The sequence below is a fragment of the Sus scrofa genome, chromosome 2 (assembly GCF_000003025.6).
Source record: "Sus scrofa isolate TJ Tabasco breed Duroc chromosome 2, Sscrofa11.1, whole genome shotgun sequence".
NCBI lineage: Eukaryota > Metazoa > Chordata > Mammalia > Artiodactyla > Suidae > Sus > Sus scrofa.
Window position 1 is genome coordinate 486096 of NC_010444.4, and position 25750 is coordinate 511845.

The 25750-nt window shown below is 65.6% G+C and overlaps 4 protein-coding genes across 17 annotated transcripts; 1 reads left to right on the top strand and 3 right to left on the bottom strand.

The window, feature by feature from the left end:
* CEND1 (cell cycle exit and neuronal differentiation 1) lies at positions 1722–4609 on the bottom strand. 4 transcript variants are annotated; one of them, NM_213866.1, is given in 2 exon segments: positions 1722–3222; positions 4470–4486. In NM_213866.1, a coding segment is annotated over 1 exon segment (423 nt). In that variant the 5' UTR covers positions 3126–3222; positions 4470–4486; the 3' UTR covers positions 1722–2702.
* SLC25A22 (solute carrier family 25 member 22) lies at positions 5193–12678 on the bottom strand. Of its 5 annotated transcripts, none has more exons than XM_003122398.5 (10): positions 12567–12678; positions 9526–9653; positions 9308–9433; positions 9068–9123; positions 8210–8300; positions 7520–7638; positions 7253–7427; positions 7019–7173; positions 6854–6929; positions 5193–6775 (listed from the first exon to the last, which is right to left on the bottom strand). In XM_003122398.5, exons 2-10 carry the CDS (start codon positions 9543–9545, stop codon positions 6625–6627), a joined length of 969 nt encoding a protein of 322 aa, XP_003122446.2. In that variant the 5' UTR covers positions 9546–9653; positions 12567–12678; the 3' UTR covers positions 5193–6624. The 5 variants fall into 5 exon arrangements, with proteins under 5 accessions (XP_003122446.2, XP_005652836.1, XP_005652838.1 ...); XM_005652779.3 differs by lacking the exon at positions 12567–12678 and adding an exon at positions 10605–12495; XM_005652781.3 differs by lacking the exon at positions 12567–12678 and adding an exon at positions 10537–12495.
* PIDD1 (p53-induced death domain protein 1) lies at positions 13199–19645 on the bottom strand. Of its 7 annotated transcripts, XM_013989781.2 has the most exons (16): positions 18561–18800; positions 17807–18185; positions 16963–17376; positions 16448–16657; positions 16308–16362; positions 15942–16143; positions 15732–15857; positions 15426–15605; positions 15199–15346; positions 14964–15099; positions 14741–14891; positions 14537–14660; positions 14344–14462; positions 14150–14263; positions 13831–14030; positions 13202–13595 (listed from the first exon to the last, which is right to left on the bottom strand). In XM_013989781.2, the coding sequence occupies exons 1-16, from the start codon at positions 18606–18608 to the stop codon at positions 13337–13339; spliced, it is 2865 nt and encodes a 954-aa protein (XP_013845235.2). In that variant the 5' UTR covers positions 18609–18800; the 3' UTR covers positions 13202–13336. The 7 variants fall into 7 exon arrangements, 6 of the variants coding, with proteins under 6 accessions (XP_020938229.1, XP_020938228.1, XP_020938226.1 ...); XM_021082570.1 differs by lacking the exon at positions 18561–18800 and adding an exon at positions 18876–19645 and having other exon boundaries at positions 13199–13595; positions 14741–15099; positions 17807–18161; XM_021082569.1 differs by lacking the exon at positions 18561–18800 and adding an exon at positions 18876–19645 and having other exon boundaries at positions 13199–13595; positions 14741–15099.
* Positions 21796–23723, top strand: RPLP2 (ribosomal protein lateral stalk subunit P2). The gene is given in 5 exon segments (NM_001244866.1): positions 21796–21856; positions 22050–22173; positions 22828–22876; positions 23402–23500; positions 23610–23723. Coding segments are annotated over 4 exon segments (348 nt in total). The 5' UTR covers positions 21796–21856; position 22050; the 3' UTR covers positions 23687–23723.

Genomic DNA, 25750 nt, shown 5'->3' on the forward strand with positions numbered 1-25750 from the left:
AGGCCACCCCACGGCCCGAGATGGAGCAGCAGCCTTGAAGATGCTCTCCGGGGCCCAGCCATCCCACCTCCGGGCGTGTCCCCGAAAGAAGTGCGGGCAGGGTCTCAGGGTGTGGCCACACCTGCGTTCACAGCAGCGGCAGCTGACTCGGCTGTGACAGGATGGCCCTCGGGGACACGGTGCTCGGTGAGATGGGCTGGTCACAGGAGGACAGATGCCAGGTAATCGCCTCACGTCCAGTCCCGAGAAGTGTCACATTCAGAGAGACTGCAAGGACGCCAGGACGGTGGGGCAGGGCTGGGGGAGGGGAGGGGGTTTGCGGGGCCAGCGAGTCAGTCTGGGAAGGTGAGCAGTTTCCAGAGGCGGATGGTAAATGACAGCACAGCGAGGGGAACGTGCCTCACGCCAGAGACCTGCGTCCCCTGAAGCTACGATCAGGTGGCCAACTGTGTGGAATGTACTCCTTACAGTAAAGCCAACGCAAGACAGAGGGCACGCGGGATGCCCAGAGACACGCAGGACACACCGCTAGGACACGAAGCTCGTGACTGCTTTGGCTAAAGTTGCAAAACTGGAACAAACCATCATCCTTGTTTTTCGCCTGAGCCCGTGACCTGTGGCCCTTCCCGGGCCACAGATGGAACCTGTGCCACGGCAGCGACCGAAGCTGCTGCGATGACGCCGCCGCACCCTTACCCGCTGCGCCACGCAGGGACTCCTGGACACCCTCCGCCAGAGAATCGAGAAATAACGTGAGGCAGCCTCGCGGGTGGAGAGGACCGAGGCCTGGGCGTTGAGCTGAAGAGGCTGGAGCCCACCGTCAGCGCCGCCCCCCCCAAGTCCCCGAAAATGCATTGAAGGCGCAACAGAGAGAACGGCTGGACAGGGCCCGGGCTGGCAGGACGCAGGGGAGGGACAGGTGGACTGGAGGCTGCAGGTGTGGGCAGCAGCCACCTACTCTGCGGGCCCGGAGCTCGGGCGCCTCAGAGGAGGGGTGGGGGGTAGGGCAAAGCGGCCCATCTGACTTGACTCTGTTCACCCCAAGGAAGCGCTCTGGATTTGTCCGGGCCTGAGGCAAGGGGGCACAGGTGGGCTGTGCCACTCAGGAAGGATGGGCACCCAGAAAAGAGGGGCAAGTCCGGCCCCCCCAGCTCAAGGGAGCCTGTGGGGGCACGGCCCAGGGTGACAAGCCATAGGAGCATTTCTGGAGCCCAGAGGCCCTTGCTGCCCCCAAGTCCACATCCTGACGACTCCCCCAGGTGGACTCCGGCCAGCACGGGCCCAGGCCGCTGCAGTGGAAGGTGATGGGGGGACCCCGTCCGCGCAGCAACCTCCACCTCCCAGGGATGCGGGGTGCAGAGCAGCATGGGAAGAATCCCCAGCCGGAGAGGCCAGCCTGAGGAGCAAGGTCCCCTGCCCTGCCATGTGGCCCCAGGCCAGCTGGACCTCAGCCTGGGATAGGTCCTGCCGGCCTGGGTGTCCGTCTAGGGTCAGGGCCAGGAGGAGGTCCCGGCCGCGTGGGGAGGGCAGAGCCTGGGGGGGGGTTGTGGGTAGAGCCCACCAGGATAAGGGCATGGAGGTGGCAGGAGGGGCTGGTGAGTGAGTCCCTGGCGATCCCTGCTCCTCCCCAGAAAGCCCTCAGGGTGGACACATGACCCCTCCCCGCCAAGGGCAGCCCCTGCCTCTGCTGGCCATGCGCTGGTGAGGAGGCCAGCCCAGCCTTCAGGTAACAGAGGAGTTTATTTCAGACGCAGCCTCCACTCAGGCCCAGGGCTCCAAGCAAGGGCACGTCGGGCTCCCACAGGGCCCACTGCCACCTCCAGAGAGTGCACACCACCCCCCACCACGGGCCAGGCGGGAGCGGACGCTGCGGGAGAGAGGGTTCGCCAGGCACCGTCGCAGGGCAGACAGGCTGAAGGTTCTACACCTGCATTAATCGCATTTAGGCGCCTGTTAGACTCCAGGGCGCTGCAGAGGCGGAGGCGGGAGGGGCCGTCTGGGGGCTGGGCAGGCACAGCTGCCCCCAGGGCAATTGCCACAGGATGGGGAAGGGGTCAAGGAGGAAATGAGGGGCCGCCAGAAGGAAACTTTGGGAGCCCCTCCCGGCACCGGGCTTTGGGCCGTCTGTCCACCCAGCCAGGGCTCAGGCGACCAGGCAGGTGGGTGGAAGCGAGGCCAGCAGGCCCACCAGATGGACACCCCCCCCGCCCCCACCACAGCTGCAAGCAAGGCGCAGAAATGGGGAGAGTGAGACAGCCATCCCTTTAATGTCCCCGTGCGGGCTGGGAACAGGTCAGAACCCGTCCCAGACCCTTGCCCAGCCCTGAGGGCTCCCACCCTGGGGGCTCGTCAGAACGCTGCTGCGAGGGAGCCCACAGGCCCACGCTCGAGCCTCTTGGAACAGCCTGGCACTTGTGTCCACTCCTTCCTGGTCCAGACTGAGCCTCTGCCCGTGCTGCTCAGTAACCTCCGAGCCGGGGTTCCTTCTGCCCCGAGGTTCGGAGGGGGAGGTACCGGGACCGACCCAGGGGCTTGATCTCCAGGGCTCTGGGGGCCTGTCCCTCGCTTTCCCTCTGTGTGTGTGGGTGTGTACGAGTATAGATACTACGCGTGTGTAGCTAGCTGGGTGTGAACTTGGCATGCACAAGGTTCCCGAGGTCTGTACACGAAGCAGCTGCTGCGCCCTACCTGGGCGCCAGCCATCATTTTTTTCGGGCCAGGAAAACCACACCGAGAATCAGGGCTGCAGCCGCCATGGCTATGCCCCCGGCCACAAGCAAGGGGTTCAAGTTCTCAAAAGGGCAGGGACCTCGGCCCCCTGGGCCCCCGCTGGGGGCCTCGGCCTCCTCAGCCCCATCCCCAGGGCCCTTGGGCTCGGGGGCTGCATCTGGGCTACTGGGGGCTGCGGGCGCCGGCTTCAGGTTGCTGTGGTTGTCGAGAAGGGCCGAGGTCTTCTTGGCAGGTGGCAGGGTGGGGGCCGCCGGGGGCTCCTGCTTCTCTGCCTTTTGGGCCTCCTGCTTCTTGGCTGAGGGCACTTTCCCATCCACAGCCGGGGGCGCCCTGGCCTCAGTGGTAGCCTTGGCGTCGGCCTTGGGGCTGTTGGCCGACCTCCCTCTGGACTCCATGGCGGGCACGCTGGCGGCGGCGGCGAGGCGTGTGCGGGACGGGCAGGCGTCTGGATCAGGACCGCTCAGGACAGCGAGGCCCTGGGCATTCTATGGCCTGGAGGGAGATGCGATGAGGCTTAAGTGGAGACCTGGCCCCTCCTGTCCAGCCCCCCGCCCCTGGCCCTGCAGAGACTCTACTTCTCTCTCTGGACCCGCCTCTTCCTCCGTCTGGACCACCGCCTGAGAAGCCCCTCCAAGCACACAGGCAGGGGCTCTGGGCCTGCCTTGGGCCAGGGGGCAGATGCGACCGCAGGAAGCCTCATTTCCCTCATCTATGAAGTGGTCTTGCCCACATGTGGCTGCGTCCACCACACTGGCCCTGGGCGGGGAGGTCCTGATGGGGGGGAGAGCCCATGAGCCCCGAGACGCGCTTGCGGGCAGGGGAGCCAGGGGAGAGGTGACGTCTCAGGAGGGAGCTGGGTCCCAGGGGGGCAGGGCAGCGTGGGCACCCAGAGTTCTGGGCTTGCAGGCCCTGGTGGTATAGGAATGGGTCCAAGGCTGCCAGGCCCCGGCTGTGACAAAGCCAAGGCGTCTGCCCAGGAGGCTGGGAAAGCCCAGGTGCAGCAGCAGCAGGCCTGTGCCTCCTGCCCCCCAGCCTGGCCTCGCCCTGCCACGTAAGAGCAGGAGTCCTTCTGGAGCTGAGGCTGTGCCTGCCTCTGGGGGCAGCAGGGACCCCCTGGTGTGAGCCCAGGCTGGGTATGCCTGTCAGCCTCAGCAGCCCTGAAACCGGGCCCAGATCCTCGGGCGGGGCGGGGGGCGGGGGGCGGCAGGAGGACCCGTGCCCTGGTCTTCCTTCCCCGGAGGCCTGGCCCCCAGCTGTGTCTGCTGCTCCCCAGGGAGGTAGAGACGCTTCCACCGCCACCCGCAGGGAGAAGGAGCCTGTGTGGGAGGCGGCAGCCCGGCTTTCCCAACTAAGACAAGGACACTACGGCAATGAAGGTCACCTGAAGGTCACAGCGTGATGAGGGGGGTCCCAGTGAGACGCTTGGCTGCTATTCCGCTTCCCAGAGGACCCCAGCTGCCCTCACCCTGCTGTTCTGGAAGGGCACCCAGCTGCTGAGCAGCAAGTTTGCAAAGGTCAGGTGTGCCCTCCACCTCCCTCACCTTTGTTATTTGGGGCTCATACTGACGTCACGCGGCTGCCCCTCCCCCTCCAGACCTTCGTGCCCCAGAGGGCAAGGGCCTAAAGCGCCGCCCCCCACCCCCGTGACCTTCATAGCAGAGAAGGACCGCTTCGTCCTGCAGGGGCCCAGTGCCCCCATCCCGCCCCAGACCCTGAGCCGGGATTCCCCACCGCCTTACGCTGCTGCTCCCGGCGCTCCCACCTCGGCGCAGCGCCCTCTCTGCCTCTCTGCGGGACCACGGAGGGCGGCGGACAGGGGCTGCGGATGTTAAGGACTAGGAGTTTCCCACAAGGCACTGCTCCCGACGCAGACTGCGGGGCGGAGACCTCCTGAGCACTGGCTCCGCCCTCCTGCTCTTGGCCGCCACAGCGCCCCGGGCTGGCCGGGACCTCTACAGCCTCCAAACCCAGCACCACCTTTTTTTTTTTTTTTTTTTTTTTTTGTCTTTTTGCCTTTCCTAGGGCCGCTCCCGCAGCATATGGAGGTTCCCAGGCTAGGGGTCCAATCAGAGATGTAGCCACAGGCCTACACCAGAGCCACAGCAACGCTGGATCCGAGCCTACACCACAGCTCACGGCAATGCCAGATCCCCAACCCACTGAGCCGGGCCAGGGATCGAACCCGCGTCCTCACGGATGCTAGCCGGGTTCATTAACCGCCTAACCACAACCGCAACTCCTTCCAGCACCACTTTTGATCCCAAGGGCGGCTCAGGGTCAGGAAGGTGAGCAGCTGAGCCTGGCTTCCCCACACCCCCAGCCCAGATCGCGAGGGAGTCCGGAAGACTCGTTCCAGGCCCAAGGGCGGATCCGTGGGCGGCAGACGACCTGGGGCGGGGGGACACCCAGTTACTGGAAGAGGGGGCTGCCTGTCCCTTCCTCACCCCAAACAAAGTCTCAGATTAGAGGCATCTACGTAGAATATTTATTTATCTCCTTACATGACCAGACACAAAAAGTTACAACTTCTTAAAACTCTTCGAAAGAAAAAATAGAATTCTGTAAGCAGCAGCGGCAGCTTCCAAGGTACAGATGTAGCGGGAGAGCAGCTCCCAGGAACAACCGTGAACTGGGGGCCCAGGCCTGAGCCCCAGGTAGTGTCTCCAGGAAGGGGCCACTGAAGAGGGGCCCGGGTGGGGGACACAGCACCAGCACGTCAGCATCAATCACCAACACGATCACGTGGCTGGGGGCGGGGCAGGGCAGGGAGCCTGCCTCGACTCACAACATCAAGGGGGGGTGGGGGCTGGGAGGGCAGAGTTTTACTAAGTGTGGTCGGGGGCCTTGTGCAGAGGCCCAGAGAGCAGAGTGGGCCCTGGGGAGACTGAAGGGACAGCTCCTGGTGCCCCTGCGAGCAGAGCAAATGCCCTCAGGCTCCATACTGGTCCTCGTGACTGCCCTCCCCCATGCCCAGCCCTGGATTGGGGGGGGGGTGTCTGCCAAAGGTGCAGCAGGAGAGGCCGGGCTGCAGCAATGACTTCCTGGACGGGGTCAGTGGGGAGCCTAGGCTGTGTGTACACACCCACACGCACACTCTCTCTGCCTGGCCTCGTGGGAGGGCAGCAGCTCCCCAGAGCCCCCTCCCTGGTGGGCCAGGCCAGCTGAGCGTTGCCTCCAGCTGCTCCCCGCAACATTCATACACACACGCAGACCTCACATGCTCGGGGCCCCTAGCCGCGGGGGGCAGAGGGGCCCATCAGGAGGGATGCTGGGTCCCACAGTGGGGGTGGTGGACCTGTCCTGGGAGTCAGAACTCGAGGTGACCCCCAGCCTAGGATTCCTGGCTCAGTATCGGGGGGGAGGGGCGCCGCAGGAGAGCCCAAAGCTCCTGTAAGGCTGGCCGAGGCAAGAACAGCAGCAGGGGAGGCTGGACGGACAGACAGAGGAATGGACAGAGCCACTTGTGCTCGTCAAGTTAATAAATAGGTTTGTGCACGGTCCCCTCTGTGGACTAGGGGCCAAGCCTCGGGGACGGGAGCTGGTAGACTGGAGGGTAGGGTCCAGCTCGCCCAGTCCGGCCTGGAGACCCCCAGCCCAGAGACCAGCTCTGTCGCTGAGGGAGTCCAGGCTGGAGCGGAGGTGGGGCGAGGCTGGCACCCGGAATGTACGGATGTTTGCGTTTTCTACACAACTAAGACGTTGATCCCAGCGGTCGGCAGGCAGGACCCTGCCCGGCCTATGTGTGCAACACCGAGTGGACTCTGCTCCCCTTGCTCTCGCCCGCCCCACCCCCGGCCGCGTGGGGAGAGCCTCCTGCTGCATCCTGGGAGCGCCGCCTGGCTCTGGCCCCACTCTGGTCCCTCGCGGCTGGAGGGTGGAGGGCGGCCGCTGGGCTCAGGGCTGGCTGCGCTGCAGCCCCAGCAGGGTCTCGGCGATGCCCAGGAAGTAGACCACCTGAGCGATGCCGAACAGCGGGGCGATGACCAGGGCGCGGCAGTAAGCGCCCTTCAGGAAGGCCGAGGGGCCCTCGTGCCGTAAGATCTTCCTGCGGGGAGAGGGGGGGGTCAGAGCTGCAGGGCTGGGCCGCCCCCTCCCCGCCCGGCCCCCTCAGGGCCTCGCGCACCTGGCACAGTCCAGGATCCCCGAGTAGGTGTCCTCATTGGCGCCGCGCTGGAGCGACTGGAGCCGGGTCTTGACCACTGCGGGGCGGGGGGCGGGGTCAGCGTGGGGTCCTCGCCTCCGCCCCGCCCCTCAGCCCCCAGCCCCAGCCCGGGGTCCAGGCACTGACCGTCACAGGGGTTGACGGCCACGGCGGCCGCGCTTCCGGCCACACAGCCGGCCAGGAAGGACACATAGAAAGGAGACTTCTCCCCGGACGCTGGCCGGCCCAGCTGGTCCAGGTTGGCGAAGAGTGGGAAGTAGACGATGGAGAAGGGGACGTCCCTGCGGAAGGACGGCGGGGACGTGACGCAGGGCGGGGACACAGGGCAGGCGGGCCTCCCGGCCCTCCCCGCCCCCCCACCTGAGCAGCGTGGCCCCCAGGCCCTTGTAGAGGCCCGCGATTCCTCGGCTCCGCAGCAGGTCCCGGGTCAGCTGGGTGGCCGTGGGTCGAGGGGTGGCTGGCGCTTCCACCGAGGGCTGGGCAGCCCCCTGGGCCGAGAGCCGAGCATGGGCAGCCAGGATCTTTTTCTGGGCGGCTGGGGAGAAAGGGACAGCCTGCTGGCTCGCCCTCAGCACAGGCAGGGGGGGGGTGGGGTCTGGCCGCCCCGGCCCCGGCCCCCGCCCTCACCGATGCGGCCTGCGTCCTGGAGCTGGATCTTCAGCATCTCCATGGGGGTGGTCACAATCACCTGGCAGGTGCCCGCGCCGCAGCCCGCCAGCATCTCCTTCAACAACGTCAGCTTCTGCCTGGACGGGAGAAGGTGGGGCCGCCGGGGGTGAGCGGCTCTGGGGGTGCAGAACCCCCAGCCTCAGACACCCCTCCAGCTTCTCCAGCAACAGACACCGAGCCGGGCAGACAGACGGCTCACGGGCAGGGCCTGGGCAGGGCCGTGGGCCATTCTATTTTTTAATGATTTTTATTTTGTCCACTACAGTCGGTGTGGCGAGGGCCATTCTTGAGCAAAGAGAAATGGAGCTGGGGGTTCAAGGGCTCCGAGGGACTACTAGCCTTCCAGTCCCACCCTGGAGTGACCGGAGAGACTGGTCAACGTCCCTTAAACCCCAACCTACAAGGGGCAGCAGGCAGAGGTGGGGCCCGGGACCCTGGGTCCGAGCACCACTGACTTAACATCTGTTCCACTCTCGCCCCAGCAGGAGACACAGGGAGGCCAGAGGGCGGGGCTGGAGGAGGAGGCGCAGCGGCCCCCGCAAGGCCAAGGTGAGGGGCCATTGCAGGACACAGCTTCCATCCTTTGTCTGGAGGCACAGACCCCTCCCCTCTTGACCCCGGCCCCCAGCAGCCAGCCCGGCCCCTCACCCGTCCTTGGAGAGCTGATGCCGGAAGAAGTCGTTGGCTGCCAGCTTGATGGCCTTCTCGGGGGTGACGAGGGTGAGGTTCACAGCAGCTCCTGTGTCGCGCGTGAGGTCAGTGGCCGGGGATGGAGAGGCCTCTGCCAGCACCTGCCTCCCAGCTGGCAAAGCCCTACCCCAGGCGCTCCTTGGCTGCCTCCTCCTGCCCTCTCACCCACATTTGTGCCCGCCGGAGGGACGGGGGAGGGATGCGGGCAGGGCCTCCTCCTGCAGACTCTGTGCTCAGCCTCCCAATGACAGTCTGATTCCAGCGGGAGCCCCCCCAACCCCAAGCGAGCCCCCTCGGGCACAGAAGGGGCTTCCTCCGGGGGCTCTGGGTTAAGGACAAGCTTGACCTGAGGTGGGTCAGCTTCGGGGGAGGTGGGGGCGAGCCCCTCTCAGCACGGAGGCCTCAGGGCTGCACAGCATCTGGGCAAATCCAGGCTTGGAGATGGATTTTAAGCTGCTTTACAGGAAGACCTCTTGTCCCCTCACAGTCTCCTGGCACACAGAGTCCCGCCTGTCCCGGAGGCAGGGGAGGGGCTACAGCTGGTAGAAACACAGTGTCCTGCCGGGCTGAGGGCCAGGGGCCAGTGCGGGGTGGGGGTGATGCTGGGGGCGGGCTGGGAACCGCCACTCTCCAGAGATCCAGCTCCAGGCGATGCCCCCCGGACAGGCGCAGCCTCCCGGGGACACGTCCACGCTTCCACACCAGGCCCAGGCACACCACCTTGCCGCCCTGCTGTCCCCAGCTGCTAACGTAGGACCCCGCTGGGGCTGCAGAAGGCTGCTACCCCATCCCCGGCCTCACCCACACAAGCCTCACCTCGGTACATCCCGAAGTAGCCCTCTGAGCGGATAGTCTTGATGAGGCAGTCGGACCTACCGCCAAAGAAGGGGGTCGGGGACCAGCCTGGCAGGTAGGAGCTCCTCGCCGCCGCCTCCCCCCTCCGCAGGCACCTGCCCCTCGCCCCCTCCCCCCAGCTTCTCCTTTGGTTTAGCGGGAGGGGAGGACCCAGGAAAGGGCTCAGAAGAGCCCCAGGCCCCTGGCCCCCCGCAGGCTCACATGCTGGTGTACATGCGCTGCCCATTCTGCTGGTTCTGCAGCCTCGTCTTGGCCAGGTCGATGGGGAACACGCAGGTGACCCCGATCAGCCCGGCGATGCCGCCGTTGATGAGCTTGGCTGGCAGGCTGCGTGGGCAGAGGGGGTGTCAGGACGGCCTCCTCGGGGCGCGGGGAGGGCGGGGGCGGGGCGGGGACCAGAGGCAGCGCTGTGCTCCGACCTGATCTGCTTCTCAGCCATTTAACTCGGGAGCACCCAGGTAGGAGCCGAGGTGGACGCCAGACAGCGGAGGTGGAGGAGGAGGGCGGCCCTCGGCTTTCAGGGCAATTTCAAAACCAACTCGGCGTCCTAGGAGGGGGAGGGGGGCCCGGAATCAGCGGGGGGCGGGCGGCGGCCGGAGGCAGAGCAGGGGATTAAGCTTCCCCCAGAGCCTCGGTCCCCAGCTCTGCCGCAGGAGCACCAAGCCCCTCACCCAACCGCCCGGGCTGGGGCCACCCGAGTGCCCTGGGGGTGCAGTGTGGCGCCTGCCGCCTGGCCCCCATCCCCGGGGCCACCGGTTCCCCCACAAGGCCCCCCACCTCGGCGTCCTCCCAGCTGGCCCCGCACCGCCCCCGCTTGGGCTCACGTGCACACGGAGCCCTTAAAGGGCCAGGCGCCTGCAGGGAGGCAGAGCGGGGGCGGGGCCGGCGTGCCAGTTGGGGCGCCTGGACCCCCGAACTGGGCTGGGACGACCCCCCCACTCCTGGAGCAGAGGCAGGGGGCGCCTGCCTTCTTCAGGATGGGGGTGAAGGTGCCCCAGGACCCCGACCTGGGCTCATCTCACAGCTGCCCAGGTGGATGGCGCCAACGAGTGCCCCCCCATTGGCAATTCCACGCTGGAGCCCAGCCCGTCCCCTTCCCTGGAAGAAGCACAGCTCAACCGCACCCAGCCCCGCGCTCACCGTCCTCGCTACCCCTCCCCTCTCACTCCCGGACACACTCGCGCGCTCTCTCTCTCTCTCTCCACACACACCACACACACCACACACACACACACACACCGGTTGGGAAACCAGTCAGCCTCAGGGGCCTCCTATGGGGGCACAGCCAGAGAGAGAGAGCTGGGGGGGGCCTTCCCCCACTCTGGCCCCTTCAGAGGCCAGCTGTCACCAGCTTGCACCCGAGGCGCTGCCACCCAGGGTCACACGGCTGGCTCACACCTGCCATCCGTCCTAGGACTGGTGACCTTCACCTCAGCTCTCCTGGGCCAGGCTGCCCCCGCCTCTTCGCCAGCCCTGCCGGCCGCTGCCCCCAGCCCACCTGGTCCCGCTCACCCCTAGATGCACAGGACCGGCTCCTCCTCGGCTCCTCCTCGGAGACTACAGCCTGCGGGCTCCAGGAGGCGAACCAGCGGCCGAGGGAGGTGCCGGCTGTGGGGATTGGCTGCGGGGCGGGGAGGGGCGGGCCTGGGGAGGGGGGTGACTTTCTCTTTCACTTTGGGCGGGATGAGCCTCCTGGCAACGATGGGAGAAGGGATAAGAAGGGGTGCGACAGCTTCTGGGAGGCAGGGACTGGCCTCCGAGCCCCCTTGGGCCTATGGGTCTGACTCGGGCCGACCTAGCCAAGCCACTCAGCCTGTTCACAGGGACCCCAGCCCCCGGCCCCCAAGTCCCTAGCTGCCCCATGGGTTTCTGTTTGCAGTCTGCAGGCTTGATCTGTCTGGGGCCCAGGGACCCCAAGAATAGGGCTCTCTCTGTGTGCAGGCAAGAGAAAGCTGCTGCCGTGGGGTGGAGGTGGCTCTGTGGGGACTGTGTGCTGCGGGGGGCAGTGTGTTTCGGGGAAAGCTCATGCTGGAGCATGTCTTCTGAAAAGGCCGGGGAAGAGGTGGCTGGGTCTCAGAAGCCACTGACTGCTCCCCAAAGGCCTGTTCACCTGGCAGATCCAGATGGCCTGGGCACCGGCACTCCCAGAGCCCTCTGCCCTGCGAAGCTGCCCCCCACCCCATCCAGGGCCTCAGGGCCAGGGACCTGCTCCTCTGGGCCCCAGCCTGCAGAGGAGTCTGACCTTTGCACTTCAACCTGAACCTCTTGCCCTACCCCACCCCCCACCCTCCAGGTGTAGACTGGCCACAGCTGACTCACTCTGCTGTCCCAGGGCCTTGGGGGCAGGGTCTACAGCCCGCCCTCTGGGGACTGAGTGAGAGCCTGCTCCTGTCGGGGGTGCGGGAAGTCAGAGAGACTCTCCAAGGTGGGAAGGGAAGCAGCTGTTCCAGGAAGACTGGCAGGCCTGAAGACCCTCCATCTAGCTCTGCAAGCTGGAGAGGGGGAGACCAGCCGCAGAGCTGAGGATAGTGGGGGGGAGAGGGGATCTGTGGGGGGCGGGGGGGGGGCAAGGGGTCCTCTGGACCCTGAGCCCTCCTTTTTCTGCCCTCACTCAGTGGTTCCCACCTCCAGGGCAAGGGACAGCTGGGAGGGCCCTCCCCTGGCACCCCCACGTTGCCATAGAAACACAGCCGCCCCAGCCCGGCCTGAGGCCCCAGAGCTGTCAGCCCTCCCTGTGTGCCAGCCGGCTCAACTGCGCTGGAGGACAAGGCTGTGGGCAGCGCAGCTCAGAGACCACCCACAGGACGACGCTGCTACCTCCAGGCCCCCAGAGATGAAATCTCCGCGAGCGAAACGCCTGAGCTCCCCAGCCCCCACGAAGGGCGGTGGGAGTGAGGCTCAGAGTCTGGGACTGGCCATTTGCTCCCCGTTCCGTCTCCCCCGGCCCCGGCCCCTCGGGGAGGCGCTTTCGGTCCCGCAGGCTGCAGGGGCCCCAACTCGCAGACAAAGGGGGCGCGGGACGAGGGGGTCAGGGCTCCGCTCGGAGGCCGGTTCAGCTCCCAGTGCCGCTGGAGGGGATCCAGACGGGGCCCGGACGGCCACGCAGTCCCCCGCCAGGCGATGGCGACTCCAGCCACGCACGTGTCCACATACGTCCCGCAGGGGCCACGTGTGTGCCCCCCCCCCCACGGCCTGGCTTCTCTTCCTTGGGCACCCGCCTAAGTCTCCCACCCCGCGGGGACACGTGTGAGCGGGGAGCGCGCCCGGCACCGCTCGGGGCCGAGCACGGCCTCCCACACTGGGGCGGCAGCGGGTCGGAGCATCCGCCGGCACCGGCCCCGCAGGAGCTGCCTTGCGCAGGCAGACGTCACCTCCCGCGGCCGCCGTGGCGCCTTCCGCCCCCGCAGCCGGGCTACGCTCCGGTGGGCGCGGGGAAGGGCGCTGCCCCGCGGGCACTCACCGCGCGCTCTGCCGCCTCCGCCGCCGCGCTCGCCTCCCCGCCGTGCCGCGCGCCCGGCTGCACCTAAAAGCGGAGGCGCGTCCGCTCGGCGCCGCGCGCTCCGCCCCCGGCCCTCGGCGGGCACGCGGGCTGCGGCGCCCCCTCCTGGCCGCCGCGGCCACTGCGCCCAGCGGGCCACTGCACGGCGCCAGCCCGCGCTCCCGGTCCCTAAGGGTCTTCCTTGGTCGTCGGGCCTCGCGCACCTGCGTAGACCGGGGACTAGGGGACCCGGGCCAGCGGAAGGCGGGGTGTGCTGGGACAAGGAGTCCTAGGGGGAGGGCGGTCCTGGGCCACGCAGTACGTGCCGGGAGCAGAGCGCACTGCCCAAGCCGCCTCACCACTAGCATCGCCACTCCCCCGCGGCCGCCCACGGGGCAGATGGACCGTTCCGCGCACAGGGGACTTTGCATCCATCGGCGCTGCAGCCGTGACAGTGTAGCTGGGCTCCTCTCCCTCCCAGACAAGATGGGGACCCAGAGGAGGCACATGACAAGGAGCAGAAGCAAGTCTGCACACAGGGCCCCTCCCAGCAGGAGCCAGGGATCCGATTCCAGGCCTCCCCCTGCTCTCCCGCCACCAAACACACTGAGCTCTGAGACAGCAGCCAGACAGTGCGTGTTTGTTACCCAGAGGGGCCACTGTCCCCAAACGCAGGGAAGGCTTGAAAGTGGAGCCTAACCACTGGCCGGGGGTGGGGGGACACATCAGGGACCAGCCCAAAATCGTGGCTTCTAGGCCTGAGCCGGCTCCGGGGATGGCGATGATGAAGGGCCACGCAGAGCGAGGTCCCCAGGGGCTAGGCTTGTGCGACGGATGCCCTCCTGGTACTTGCGGCGGCCAAGCTCCAAAACAGCCCGCACTTCTTCTGCCACGTCTCGCCGGTCACTCTGCTCCAGGGCCTGCACTAGGAGCCCCACAGCTCCTGGCTGCCCCGCCTGGCGCTCGGCCCAGGAGAAGAGCATATGACGGATCTGCCCATCCAGGTCGTCCCTAGAGGGACGGGGGAGGGTGAGGGAGGGACCGGAGCAGGGCGGCTCACCAGGCCCAGGGTCGGGCTCACCCTCCCGGGGTGCGTTCCCTGCTTCCTGGGCCAGGGGTGGCCAGACCTCCTTTCCTACCTGTTTGCCCTGCCCCGCCCCCCAGAAGGAACTTCAGCCTCCTCCAGGAGGGCCCTCCCGGCAGCCAGACCAGGCCTGCAGCAAGCGGGATGCTCAAAAGGACTCACCGGAACTCGTGGCGGATGCGCTGCAGCTGGCGGTAGGGCACGCCCAGGTGCAGGGCCACGGCCGGCCAGTCCGGGCCCAGGCGTCCGGCCACATTCAGCAGGTTACTCTGGGTCAGGAAGCCGGTCTCAGCATCGCCCAGGTTCAGAGGGGCCAGGGAGAGGCCAGGCCCCTGCGCTGGCTCCTCAGAGCCCCGCAGTCTCTGTGGGGAGGAGTCGGTGGCAGTGAGCCCCAGCCCCTGGGCCCCCGGCTCCCCCCCTGCACCCCTGGCTGCCCCGTGCCCCCTTTGTACACACCACCCACCCCCCCAGCCCGCCCCACCGGCAGCTTGATGGGCAGCGTGGCCATCCACAGGGCGTCTGCCCCCCTCCTCTGCCGGGCAGCCTCCGCCTCCTCGGGCACCTCCGCTGGCACCTCTCCCCGGTAGAAGGACACCTGTGGTCGGAAGCAGGGGTTTAGGGCCCGGCCTCTGCCCGGGCAGCCCGGGGGCGGGGGGGGCTGGCCCACCGGCCCACCTGGCCCCGCACGGCCTGAGCGCGCCGGTCCAGGGCGGTGGTCACGTACACCTCCTTCAGGTTTTTCAGGTGCGAGTAGAAGACGAAACACACCCTGCCCTCCACGCAGTCTGGGCGGTCTGGGGGAGGGGACGGGCTCAGCGGGGACCCCGGGGCAGACCCCAGGCCCCTCCTCCAGGCGCAGGGGGCATACCGGCATCCACAGCGATGCCCCTCTCGAAGGCGGCGAAGAACTTCTCACCCTCAAACACCTCCACGGTGTCCGAGGGCTCGGGGCCGCGGTACCGCTCCAGCAGCCGCCGCAGGGTGGCATCCACCTGGGGGTACCCACTGGCTGGGAGCCCAAGGCCTGGCAACCCCGCCCGGCCAGCCCAAACCTCCGGACCCCCACGCCCACCTTGTGGCGAGGCAGGCACTGCAACAAGACCTGCTCGGGGTCCCGGCGCCTCTGCAGCGCAATGAGGTTGACGCGGTGCAGCCGCAGCCGCTCCCAGGCCTTCCGCGCCAGGCCCCCCACGCAGGCCTTGGTGGTGTACCAGAGCCAGTACCTGGGAAGCGGGGTGGTGAGCGGGGCCGCGCGGAAGGGGTGGGGGGACCGAGGAAGCAGAGCGCGCACTGACCAGGAGAAGCGTGTGACCTGGAAGCGAGCGTACAGGTGGGTGAGCTCCAGCGCCACCTGCGCCGTGATGTCATCCCAGGTGGCTGCGGGCGGGGCCCGGTGCAGCAGGTGCAGGCAGGAGCGGTCCAGGCTCAGGCCTGGGGGCGGGAGGGGGCCGCAGGCTGAGGCCTCCCCTTCTGAACGCAGCCCCCCCACCGGGTGGCCACGAGTCCGGGTAGCCGTGCACTGCCTCTCACCTGTGATGCCAGGGGGCAGAGGCAGCTGCACGGTGACTGGCCGGAGAAAGCTCAGGGGGCCGCTCTGTGAGAGGCACAGCAGGGGGCTGGCGGCTGCCTCAGGCTCCCGCAGCAGGGCCGGCAGTTCTCTGCTGCCCACGCGCACCACCTGTGCAGACGGGCCATCCGGACGGTCACCTCTGTGCCAGAGCACCACCTGCCGCCCTCGGCAGCTGCCCTGCCTGTACCTGCATGCGGACATGACGGGGCTCCTCCGTGGCCCCAGGGGGGAATGTGACCTTGACCCCAGGATGTCCTGAGGAGCACAGCAATGTCCCCTCTGGTGGCACGAGGCAGGCGTCAGACACAGGGCGCGAAACCACGAGGAACCAGGAGAAGTGAGGCACCTGGCAGTGAGCCCAGAGCCGCTGGGCATGGAGGGGTCAGGCGGACAGGGTCAGGGCCGCGCTAGGCATGGGGGCGGGGTCAGAGGGACAGGGTGGGGGCAGTGGGACGGTGGGGCCAGGGCAGAGCTCCCGCTGCACCGCCTTCACCTTGGGCGCCTCTTCCTCCAGGTGGGTTTCCAGGTCACTCCAGCTGTTGTCACTCAGGGTCCTGACCACCACCTCCCGGCAACGCCGTGCCCGCGGAGGCACAAAGAGCAGCCACAGACCCACCTCCTGCCAAGCGAGGGCGGTGTGAGCCTGGGGCTGGGCCTGGGTCCTCCTCCTCATCTGCCCCCCGCCCCCCCGCCCTGCTCCTGCCTGCTGGAAGGCCACCCCGTGGGGCTGCAGCTCCAGGACGCCACTGAGCAGAGAGTCGTGGGGACCTAGGGGGACAAGGCGTGGCTCCGGCAGCCACAGCCGATAGCGGACGGTAACAGGAGTCGCGGTGGCACCAGCAGGGAAACGCAGGCGGACACCGCAGGTCAGGGTCACCGAGCAGCCCAGGGGGGTCACGGCAAAGCTGCGGGAAGACGGGGTGGGCATCGGGTCAGACGGGAAGGGGCTCGGACGTCTGAGTGTGGCAGCTCTAGGAGGCCTTCAAGGCGTGAGCCAGGCATACAGCATGGACAGGGTGACAGGCTGGACGGATGCTTCTTCAGCCCCACGTATCCCCCACATCATTACCTGTCCAGGTCTGAGCTCAACAACAGACTGGGCATTTTGGGGACCACGGGTGTCCCTGTGGAAAGACAGACCACCCGTCAGGACAGTGATGACACCCGCATTCTGTCTGTGGTGGGCCCCCTCCCCACCAACGGGCCTACCTGGGGGACTGCGGGGGGTGGGGGGGCTCCCACTCAGAGGATTTCCTTGCAGGCGCACAAAGGGGGCGTCGAGCAGCTCGGGTGGCACGTCCCGGAGCTGGTTGTCCCTCAGGTCCAGGCGGGTGAGCAGCGGGAGGCGGGCCAGGCCAGCAGGCACTGAAGCCAGGAGGTTGCTGTGCAGGACAAGGAGCTGCAAGGAGCGCAGCCCCGCTGCGGACAGGCACCGGCTTAGGGCCGCGGAGGAGGGTCGGGGCCGGAGCGCCAGGCCAGGCCGCGCATGCCGGGGCCTCCTGCAGAAGCCCTTTCAGTCCCTGCCCTGCGGCAGGACTAGCAGGCTCGGCAGGCCGGCGCTGGGAGCCTCGAAGGCCGGGAAGTGGGGGGCAAGCAAGGGCCGGGAGTTGGCAAGCCCGCGTGCGCAGGGCCCCGCGGAGCAGAAAGGGGCGTCAGGAGAGAGCAGGCCTGCAACAGCCGATGGGCACTCTCCATAGGCCCAGGGAACGGAGGCTACAACTCACCAAGGGAGGCAGGGAGGCTCTGCAGCCGGTTGGAGGCCAGATTGAGCTCAGCAAGGCTGCTCAGGCCTCCAATCTCAGGGGGCAGAGTGTCTAGAAGGTTCTCAGAGAGGTCGAGGCGCTGCAGGGTGGACAGGGACCCCAGGGCCGTGGGCAGCGTTTGCAGGCGGTTGTGGGTTACAGCGAGGAAGGTGAGGGCGCAGAGGGCCCCCAAGGCCTCAGGCAGCTCTGAGAGGCAGTTATGAGAGAGCAGAAGGGCCCCCAGGCCACACATCTGCGGGACACAGGCCGGCAACGTCTCCAGGCTGTTGAAGCTCAGATCCAGGTGGGCCAAGCGGACTAGGCCATTCAGGCCAGCAGGCAGCGTGGCCAGGGAGCCGCGGAGGCAGGCGCCCTGAGCGTCCCGATGTTGCCCGCCTGGGACGGGGAAAGGCAGACACGGCCCTCAGAGCCAGGGGCCCTGGGGCCCATCTCAGCCCCATCACCCAGGGCAACAGGTGCACGGACACGCAGCCCTCCATCCCGAGTCCGCCAAGACAGGGACAGACAAACCTAGATGCTAGAGAGACACCAGCAGATGGAGGAGGCAGGAACAGACAAGGCGGGCTCATCTCAGCTGACAGCCGTCACCCATGACCTGCCCCAGGAAAAATACCCACCCTGGGACCGGCCGGAGACCCCCCACTAGGCAGCTGCTGGGTCTAGGAGCAGCTGGAAGAGAAAGGGTGGGTAGAGCCATGCAGAGAACAGTGACGGGGCTGGGACCCGGTTTGCCTTTGGGGACTGAGATGCAGAGGCAGGAGCCAGAGATGGGGCTGTGACAGAGCTGACACCGGGTGCGGCTCACCTTTGACAACCAAGGAGCGGAGGTGAGGCAGGCTCGAGGGCAGCTGGGCCAGGGTGGCCTCCAGCAGCCGAGGGTCTTCGTGGCCACTCAGCTGCAGGAACTCCACCTCCAGGAGCTGAGGGACCTGCTGGGCACACAGGTGCAGCAGCCGGTGGCAGCCCCTGGGGTACAGGTCCAGGCTCAGCCGGTTCCCGGCCAGGAGAGGGAGCGTCCCCGGCCCCACGGCCACAGCATCCGTAGCATCTCTTGCAGCATCTTCTGCAGCAGACGGCTCTGGCTCCTGCCCTCCACCACTGCAGCCATCGCAAACCGGTTGTCCTCGGGGGCCAGACATGTCCCAGCTCGCCAGGCAGGCCTGCGCAGGCAGGACCCAGGGAGGCTGTGGGGGGGGGGATGGGTAGGAGGGAGCTGGGCCTTCTCCCAGCCAGAGAAGAGGGGATTCTGGCTGGAGGGATTCTGGCCTTGAGCCGGGAGCCTAGGCTGGACAGATCATTGCTGAAATGGGGCGGGGAATGGGCCTGTCCAGGGCTGGGACGGCAGCAGGCAGCAGCCGGCGGCAGTCGCTGGGGTACAGGGCCAGGCTCAGACCTCCGTGTGCACAGGGGCCGGGGATGTGCTTGAGGGAGGGGGAGAAGTGAGGCTTCCTGCCCCAACCTGGAAACTTAGACAAGGGCCTCCTAGAGGGGTCAGATCCTAACCAGCCCCCATCCCTCTTCCTCAGCCTCTGGGCGCAGAGCCCTGGGTCCAGCCCCACCTCCAACCTTCCCGTTCCTCGGTTTTGACCGGAGCGCCCGGCACACATCCACCACGTGGGGGCGGTGCCCAGGCAAGGGCCGGGTTGACCGGGGCCCTGGGTAGGAGCCAGGAGCGGGAGGGGGGTCCTGGGGACGGGACCCCACTTCCTGGCCCCTGGAGGAGGGCTCTGCCGCCACTTCGGCTGCCAGCTGGGTCGGCAGGGGACCGCGTCGCACGGCGCAGGCGCGGCCCCCGCCGCTCGGGGCGGGTCCGGGCGGGGGAGCGCCCTCCCCGCGCCGCCCTCCCCACGCCGCGCCCGCGGGCCGCGCGATACCTGCGCTCCAGGCGGCGCGTTTCCGGGCCCCACCGCGTCCGGCGCGCGCCTTGCGCCCGGCAGGGGTCGGCGAGCAGAGGTCTCCGGGCCCCTCCGCCCGGCCTGCCCCCTACCGGTTGCCGCTCGGCTACACTCAGCTTCCTGCCGGTCCGCGTGCGTCCGTGCCGTCCAGCCTTCCCGCGGGAAAGCCCGCCTTGCGCCACCAAACCCGCCCTTTCAGAAGTTCTCGCCCGCTCTGCTACGGGCCGTGCGTTTTCCGCGCCGTGTTAAAAAGAGCTGGTGCAACCTCGGAGGAGGGCGGGCCGGGGATATTGGGGGCTGATCGCAGCTGGCGGCCCACACCCATCTCCTGACAGAAGACAGAGCTCTGAGTCTGCCCCCGGCCAGCCCCAACGGTCGCCTCTCAAGCCCTGCAGAGCCCACGTCTCAGCTCTGAAGACACTGCTTTGGGTGGGGGCCCCCACCGAGGGCTTCCTCACGGGCTGCGTCCTTCTGTCCTCTGCATCCCACAAGGGAGGTGAAGGAGGCGCTGAACGATCAGATGCTGCCCGAGGCCACTAGCTGGTGAACACCCAAGCCAAGGACCTCAAACCTGGTCTGACTCTCGCGGGAACCTTCCCCACCAGTGCTTCCTCAACTGGCAAAGCAGGTGCCTGTGGACGAATACATGGACAAACCTGCTTCTGCCTGTGCTGCTCCAAATGACACTGTGCCTCTGCTTTCCTCCCCCACTGCCCAGCCACCACCATCACTCCCATTGGGATGGCAGTTCCCCCACCAGGCCTCCACTCTCCCCAGCTCCCATGCCCCATTGTTTTGCCATAGCTGCCAGAAGAACTTTTTTTTTTTAAATCCAATCACAGGAGTTCCCCTCATGGCTCAGTGGTAATGAACGCGACTAGTAGCCCTGAGGACTCAGGTGCAATCCCTGGCCTCGCTCAGTGGGTTAAAGATCCTGTGTTGCTGTGAGCTCTGGTGTAGGTCTGCAGCTGTAGCTCCGATTCAACCCCTGGTCTCGGAACTTCCATATGTCACAGATTCTGCTCTTAAAAAAAAAATCACAGCCTTAAAAAGGAACGAAATCCTGACACCTGTTACAATGTGGACAAACCTTGAGGGCCTTATGCTAAATAGAATAAACGATACACAAAAGGACAAATACTGTGTGATTCCACTTACATGAAGTCCCTAGGGCAGTCAAATATGTAGAGACCAAAAGTAAAAGGGTGGGTGCCAGGGGCTGGGGAAGGGGAATGAGGAATTATTGTTTAATGGCTATGAAGTTCAGTTTGACAGGAGAAAAAAGTTCTGGAAATGGATGGTGGTGATAACTGCAAAATAATGTGAATGTACCTGGTGCTACCAAATTGTATGATTAAAATACTAAGTTTTGGAGTTCCCGTCGTGGCTCAGTGGAATCGAATCCAACTAGGAACCATGAGGTTGTGGGTTCGATCCCTGGCCTCGCTCATTGGGTTAAGGATGCGGCGTTGCTGTGAACTGCGGTGTAGGTTGCAGACGTGGCTCGATCTGGCATTGCTGCGGCTGTGACATGGGCCAGCAGATGTAGCTCCGGTTCGAACCCTAGCCTGGGAACCTCCATATGCCCCCGAGGTACGGCCCTAAAAAAGCCAAAAAAAACACACACTAATTGTTATGTATTATTTTTCCAAGAAAAAATAAGTAAAAACAATCACGCCACACCACTTCCCTGTGGGATTGCAATATGGTTTCCCCGCTAGATCGTAGCTGGATGACCTTGAGCAAGAAAACCTTTCTGGGAGTGATCTCCTGTCTATATAATGCGGGTACTGTGTGACTCGCAGTAACAACCCGGGTGTGATGCGTTACACTCGAGGGTTCTCCTTGTCAGAGCCTACTCGGACTGGCTGCTGCCTCTGAACCCATCTCCGACCCCTTTAGGGCGTTTGCATCGGACACCTCCCCCCCCCCCCCGCGCGCGCTGTGGCCTGATGCTCGCCCCAGATCTTCGCAGCGTCGACTCTTCTCGTCCTTCAGCCCCCTGTTACCGCCTCTTCCTCAAGTTCTATCTCAGCCTAGGACTGCCTCCTTTACTTAGCGTGTCCGCGAAATTAGAATCTAAATTCCGCGGAAACAAGGCCGCGCCTGCTCCCTCTCAGGACTGACGCCAGCCTGCAGCAAGGTCCCTGACACGGAGGAATGATTGAGTGAAATGTGCTAAGTCCGCGTCGAGGAACTGAGCTCAGTTCCAAGACAACAAGGCTAGGTCAGGGGAGGGGCACGAGGGCGGGGGCACTCCTGGCTCCGCTCCTCCGGGAGGCGGTGGCAGGGCCTCCTAGCTTCGCCTGCGGCCCCCGCCATAACACTGGAGGGAGCAGCGGTTTGGTCCCATCACGGGGCCCTGCCGGACAGCGAGTTCCAGTCTCTGGGGCCGGGAGCCACCGGAAAGCTGGAAGCGGGGCAGGCCAGACGAGCAGCGCAACGCCCGCGCCACGTGCGACCCGCGCAGGCAGCGTCCCACCAGCCCTTCCGGTAGCCGTGCACCACGGGACTAGTAGTTCTCTGGCCACGTCGGCTACCCCCCCCCCCCGAGAGTCCCGGCGTGGAGGCCGCGCTGCATGTTGGGAGATGTAGGCGGCGCGTGGCATTCTGGGAACCCTGAAGGGAGAAATACTGCACTTCGAGCTTGCGCCCTGATTCTCCTCGCTACCTCCAGGGATTTGGGAGACTCCCTCCCCATCATACACATGAGGGCGGCCCGGGAACTGCCCTTGGCCTCTGTGGCGGCGACCGCGGGACAGGATAGGATAATGGCGCCTCCTGCGTCCTCATTGGTTGAGCTCCGAGTGACGTCATTCGAAGGCGCCCTCAAAGGATGAGGCGTGCAGTTCCCGGGGGCTTCTGGGTAGTGGATTACCCCCGCCCCCCGCGCCGGCGTCTTCCTTTCTGTCCCTGACGCCGCCGAGGTCGCACGCGCGAGGCCTTTCTGCCGCCGCCGAGTGAGTTGGGGCGAGCGGACCGGGTGGGGGTCGCGGGCCGGGTTGGGGCTGAGAGCGCCGAGGAGGTCAGGCGGGGCGCGGCGCAATGCTTGGACCGGCCCTCGGCGAGGTCTCCGGCCCGAGTCAGCGTGGCCGCGCGCGGGCCAGGGGCGGGAGGCCTCCGGCTAACGCCGCCACCCTCCTCGCGCTTCAGGATGCGTTACGTCGCTTCCTACCTGCTGGCCGCCCTCGGGGGCAATACTTCTCCTAGCGCCAAGGACATCAAGAAGATCCTGGACAGCGTGGGCATCGAGGCGGACGACGATCGGCTCAACAAGGTAGCGGCCACGCTGGGGCCCGAAGCTCCCAGCCGCCTGTGTGTTCAAACAACCGGGCTTCCTGCTACCCGACTCGCTCTTCTTGGGAAAGTGTAGTTTGACGTGCCCGCGGTTTTTAGGAGGCCTCTGCCAGCCCGTGTGGTTTTGGGGTCCTTTGGGCGAATTTTTACGGCCCGAGAGAAGCAAGGGTTCGGTGAAGTAGCGTCTCGGGTAGCACGGTTCAGTGGGGGTCCGAGGCCAGATGACTGAAGCTCCTGTCCGGCTTTTTTGTTTTGCTTTGTTTTCTAAGTGAAAGTGGCTAAGTCTTTCTTAAGTTTTCTTTGGTTTCACCCAGTTCTTGACACGTAGGGAGCACTAGTTTCGCTGTGTCGTTTCTTTTAGCAGTTGAAGTTACCTTTCTTGCTGTGTGTCGAGAGGACATCTGTATTGGCAAAGGAAGGGACAGACTCGGTCTTTGTAGCTGTGCAGGAGATTCTCTGAATCTCACAGAGCGGGGGCTAGGTCTCTGTGGTCACGGGTCCTGCACGGCAGTAAGCTTGAGGCCGCCAGCGCAGGCTCCCATGTGCAGCATGTGTGTTGCCTGTCGAGCGGGTAGGTGGTGCTGGCGGGGGTGCGACTGTGGGCTCCTGGTAACCTTGGTGTCATCTCCTCTAGGTCATCAGTGAGTTGAACGGGAAGAACATCGAGGACGTCATTGCCCAGGGTGAGGCTGCATCCAGGCTTCGGTTTTCACGGTCCATCCTAATCCCTGCTGGCCAGCCTGGTGCCTGCCAGGTTTCGCTTGTGGACCAGAGCACCCTAGAAGCCTTAACCCAGAGGAGTGAGCAGGGTTTGGTGGCTCATGCCTGGGCGCTTCTAGACACCCTGCAGAGGGGGGCTCGTTCTCACTGGGCCCCTGTAAACAAGCTTCCCCATTCTCCCTGGGTGGGAGGCGTTGGGAGATGGGGGGTGCCGGGGGTGATCACAGGCCCCTGCCTTCTTCCAGGCATGTGGTTTATAGGGACATCAGGCTGGAGCTGGTGGGGAGCTGTTCCTGTTCTGGATACCTGACAGGGCGAAGCCAGCTCAGCAGATGGCCTTGTCCCTGAGCTCAGTGCTGGGGGTGAGCATCTGGACCCTGGAGCAGTGGACCATCTGCCTGGTCATAAAGGTGTCGTCCACCTTAGCTCCAGGGTGGGCACTGTGGACCTGCTGCCCCGCTCTCACTTGCCCTTTCTGGTTTCCGTAGGCATTGGCAAGCTGGCCAGCGTACCTTCTGGCGGGGCTGTGGCTGTCGCCGCTGCCCCAGGGTCTGCAGCTCCTGCTGCAGGTTCTGCCCCAGCTGCAGGTAAGTGGAGGCTCAGGCAGCTGAGGCTGCACGTGAGCCAGGGTCTCTGGTGGGGGTGTGGCCTGCACCACAGGGAGGGCCTCACTCCCTGGGCTCTTCGTCCCCACAGCAGAGGAGAAGAAAGAAGAGAAGAAGGAGGAGTCGGAGGAGTCAGACGACGACATGGGCTTCGGCTTGTTTGACTAGAGTCCTGCTCCCTGCAAATAAAAACCCTTTGTACGTACTTGTTGAGCTGTTCGTGAGCACTTGGTTCGGTGTGGCCTCTGTGTGCTGGTCACCGGTGGAGTGGGTGACCTCAAGGAGCAGGAGTGGAGTGTCTGGTATGAGGCGTGTTCTGTGGGTCCTGAGGGTGGCCAAGCCATGAGCCCCTCTCTTGCCTCCGGTCCTGGTCCTGGCTCCTTAGTGTCCTGGGGCCTTTGGCGGGGATACCCAGGAAAACCCCAAAAGCGGGGCTGGGGGAAGCGGGTCTAGCCAGCTAAGCCCAGCAGATCCCATGAGACTGGTAGTGTCTTCAGCAGCACAAGAGATGTGCGTGTGGGTCCCTGGCCTTAGGGGTCTGATTGTTCAGGTTTGTGCCCTGGTTCCACTTTAACCTTGGGGGCAGTCGCTTAGCTCCTCTGAGCCTCAGTGTCCCCAGCTGTCTGGTGGGCCAGCACCTTTGCTGGGCAGATGTGGAAATGGTTGCGGGCAGTGACGTCTGACCACGAGCCCTCTCTGTCCTCTTGGGGCAGGCCTGCCCATCCCCCTTCTGCCAGGCTTTGACCTGGAATGTGGGGCAGAGGCCCTCCTGTTCCCGTTCTCTGCCTGGGCATCTTTCTGGCCCTGCAGCTGTTGTCAGGTTTCTGGGCCTTGTGCCCCTTGCCGACCAGTGGGTGCCAGGCTGCCCGGTAGATGCTCAGCTTTGCCCTCTCTGAAGGCTGCGGGGGGAGGGTGTTACACGTACCGAGGGTTAGGCCACAGCACTGAAGGACTTGTCTACGGGACAGTGGGGTGGAGGGGGGCTCTCTCGGGGAGAGGTTCCAGGGCAAGAGTCATGGGATGGAGGGAAAGAAGGCCTAAGCCCCTTGTGTTTCCCAGAGGAGTGGGGAGCAGGATGGGGTGGTGGGGACCACTGTGGGGGTCCTAGCAGTGTGGGCTGCAAGAGGAACCGTCTGAGTGGGGTTATGGCTGCCAGGAGCACAGCTGGCAAGGGGCTGTGGTCCGAGGCTAGGGCAGAGGAGTGGATCCAGGGTCCAGCAGCAGAGGGCAGCATCTCTGCCTTGGGTCTTGTGTGGCCAGAGGACACTGTGCTGTCCATAACAGGCATGACCCCTGCCTGGCAGTCATCAGACACCAGGGTTTCTCATGGGGTGAAAGGAGGGGGCAGGTCCTCCCACCCCAGCCAGGATTCCAGGAAGGGCTGCCCTGTTCCTGGCTCCGGAGCACACAGTCCCAGGAGGGAGGGACGTCCCCAAAACAGTTCAGCCAGGGTACAGAAACTGGAGCAGAGGTCCTCCACTGGAACAGCGTTGCCCTCCCAGGCCTCGCAGTCCCTGGAAGCAGGGAGGGGACCCTGGCCTCTCCTTGAGTGGGTAAGGGGCGGGTCTTCTTAGGTTCCTGGCTCCTTTTTTTTTTTTTTTTTTTGTCTTTGCCTCTTCTAGGGCTGCTCCCACCTCACATGGAGGTTCCCAGGCTAGGGGTCTAATTGGAGCTGTAGCCACCGGCCTACGCCAGAGCCGCAGCCACTCGGGATCCGAGCTGCATCTGCAACCTACGCCACAGATCACGGCAATGCCGGATCCTTAACCCGCTGAGCAAAGCCAGGGATGGAACTGCAACCTCATTGTTCCTAGTCGGATTGTTAACCGCTGAGCCACAATGGGAACTCCACCCGGCTCTTCCTCGAGGCTCCCTGGTGACTCCCTGGACTTGGAGGGGGGCCTTGGGCATCTGCTCCACCCCCACTGTGTCAACACCCCTGTTCCCTGCTGCCTCCAGCAGCCTTCCCAAGCGCTCAGTCACCTTGGCGGGCCGCTCCCACTGTACAGCACCTCCATCCAAAGCATCTGGGGATTCTAAGTCAAATTCCTTGCCGGGCCTGCCTTCCCCTTTCCCAGCACCCAGGCCCAAGCCCCCCTCTCCTCAGTTCTCCCACCTGTGTCCGGTTGCAGGGGTGGCCCCGTGCCCTTTCCAGGACAACCGGGAACACTACTCGGTCTTTCTCTGATTTCTCTCCCACTGCCCCACCCCGCCCCGAGGGAGGGCCCGGTT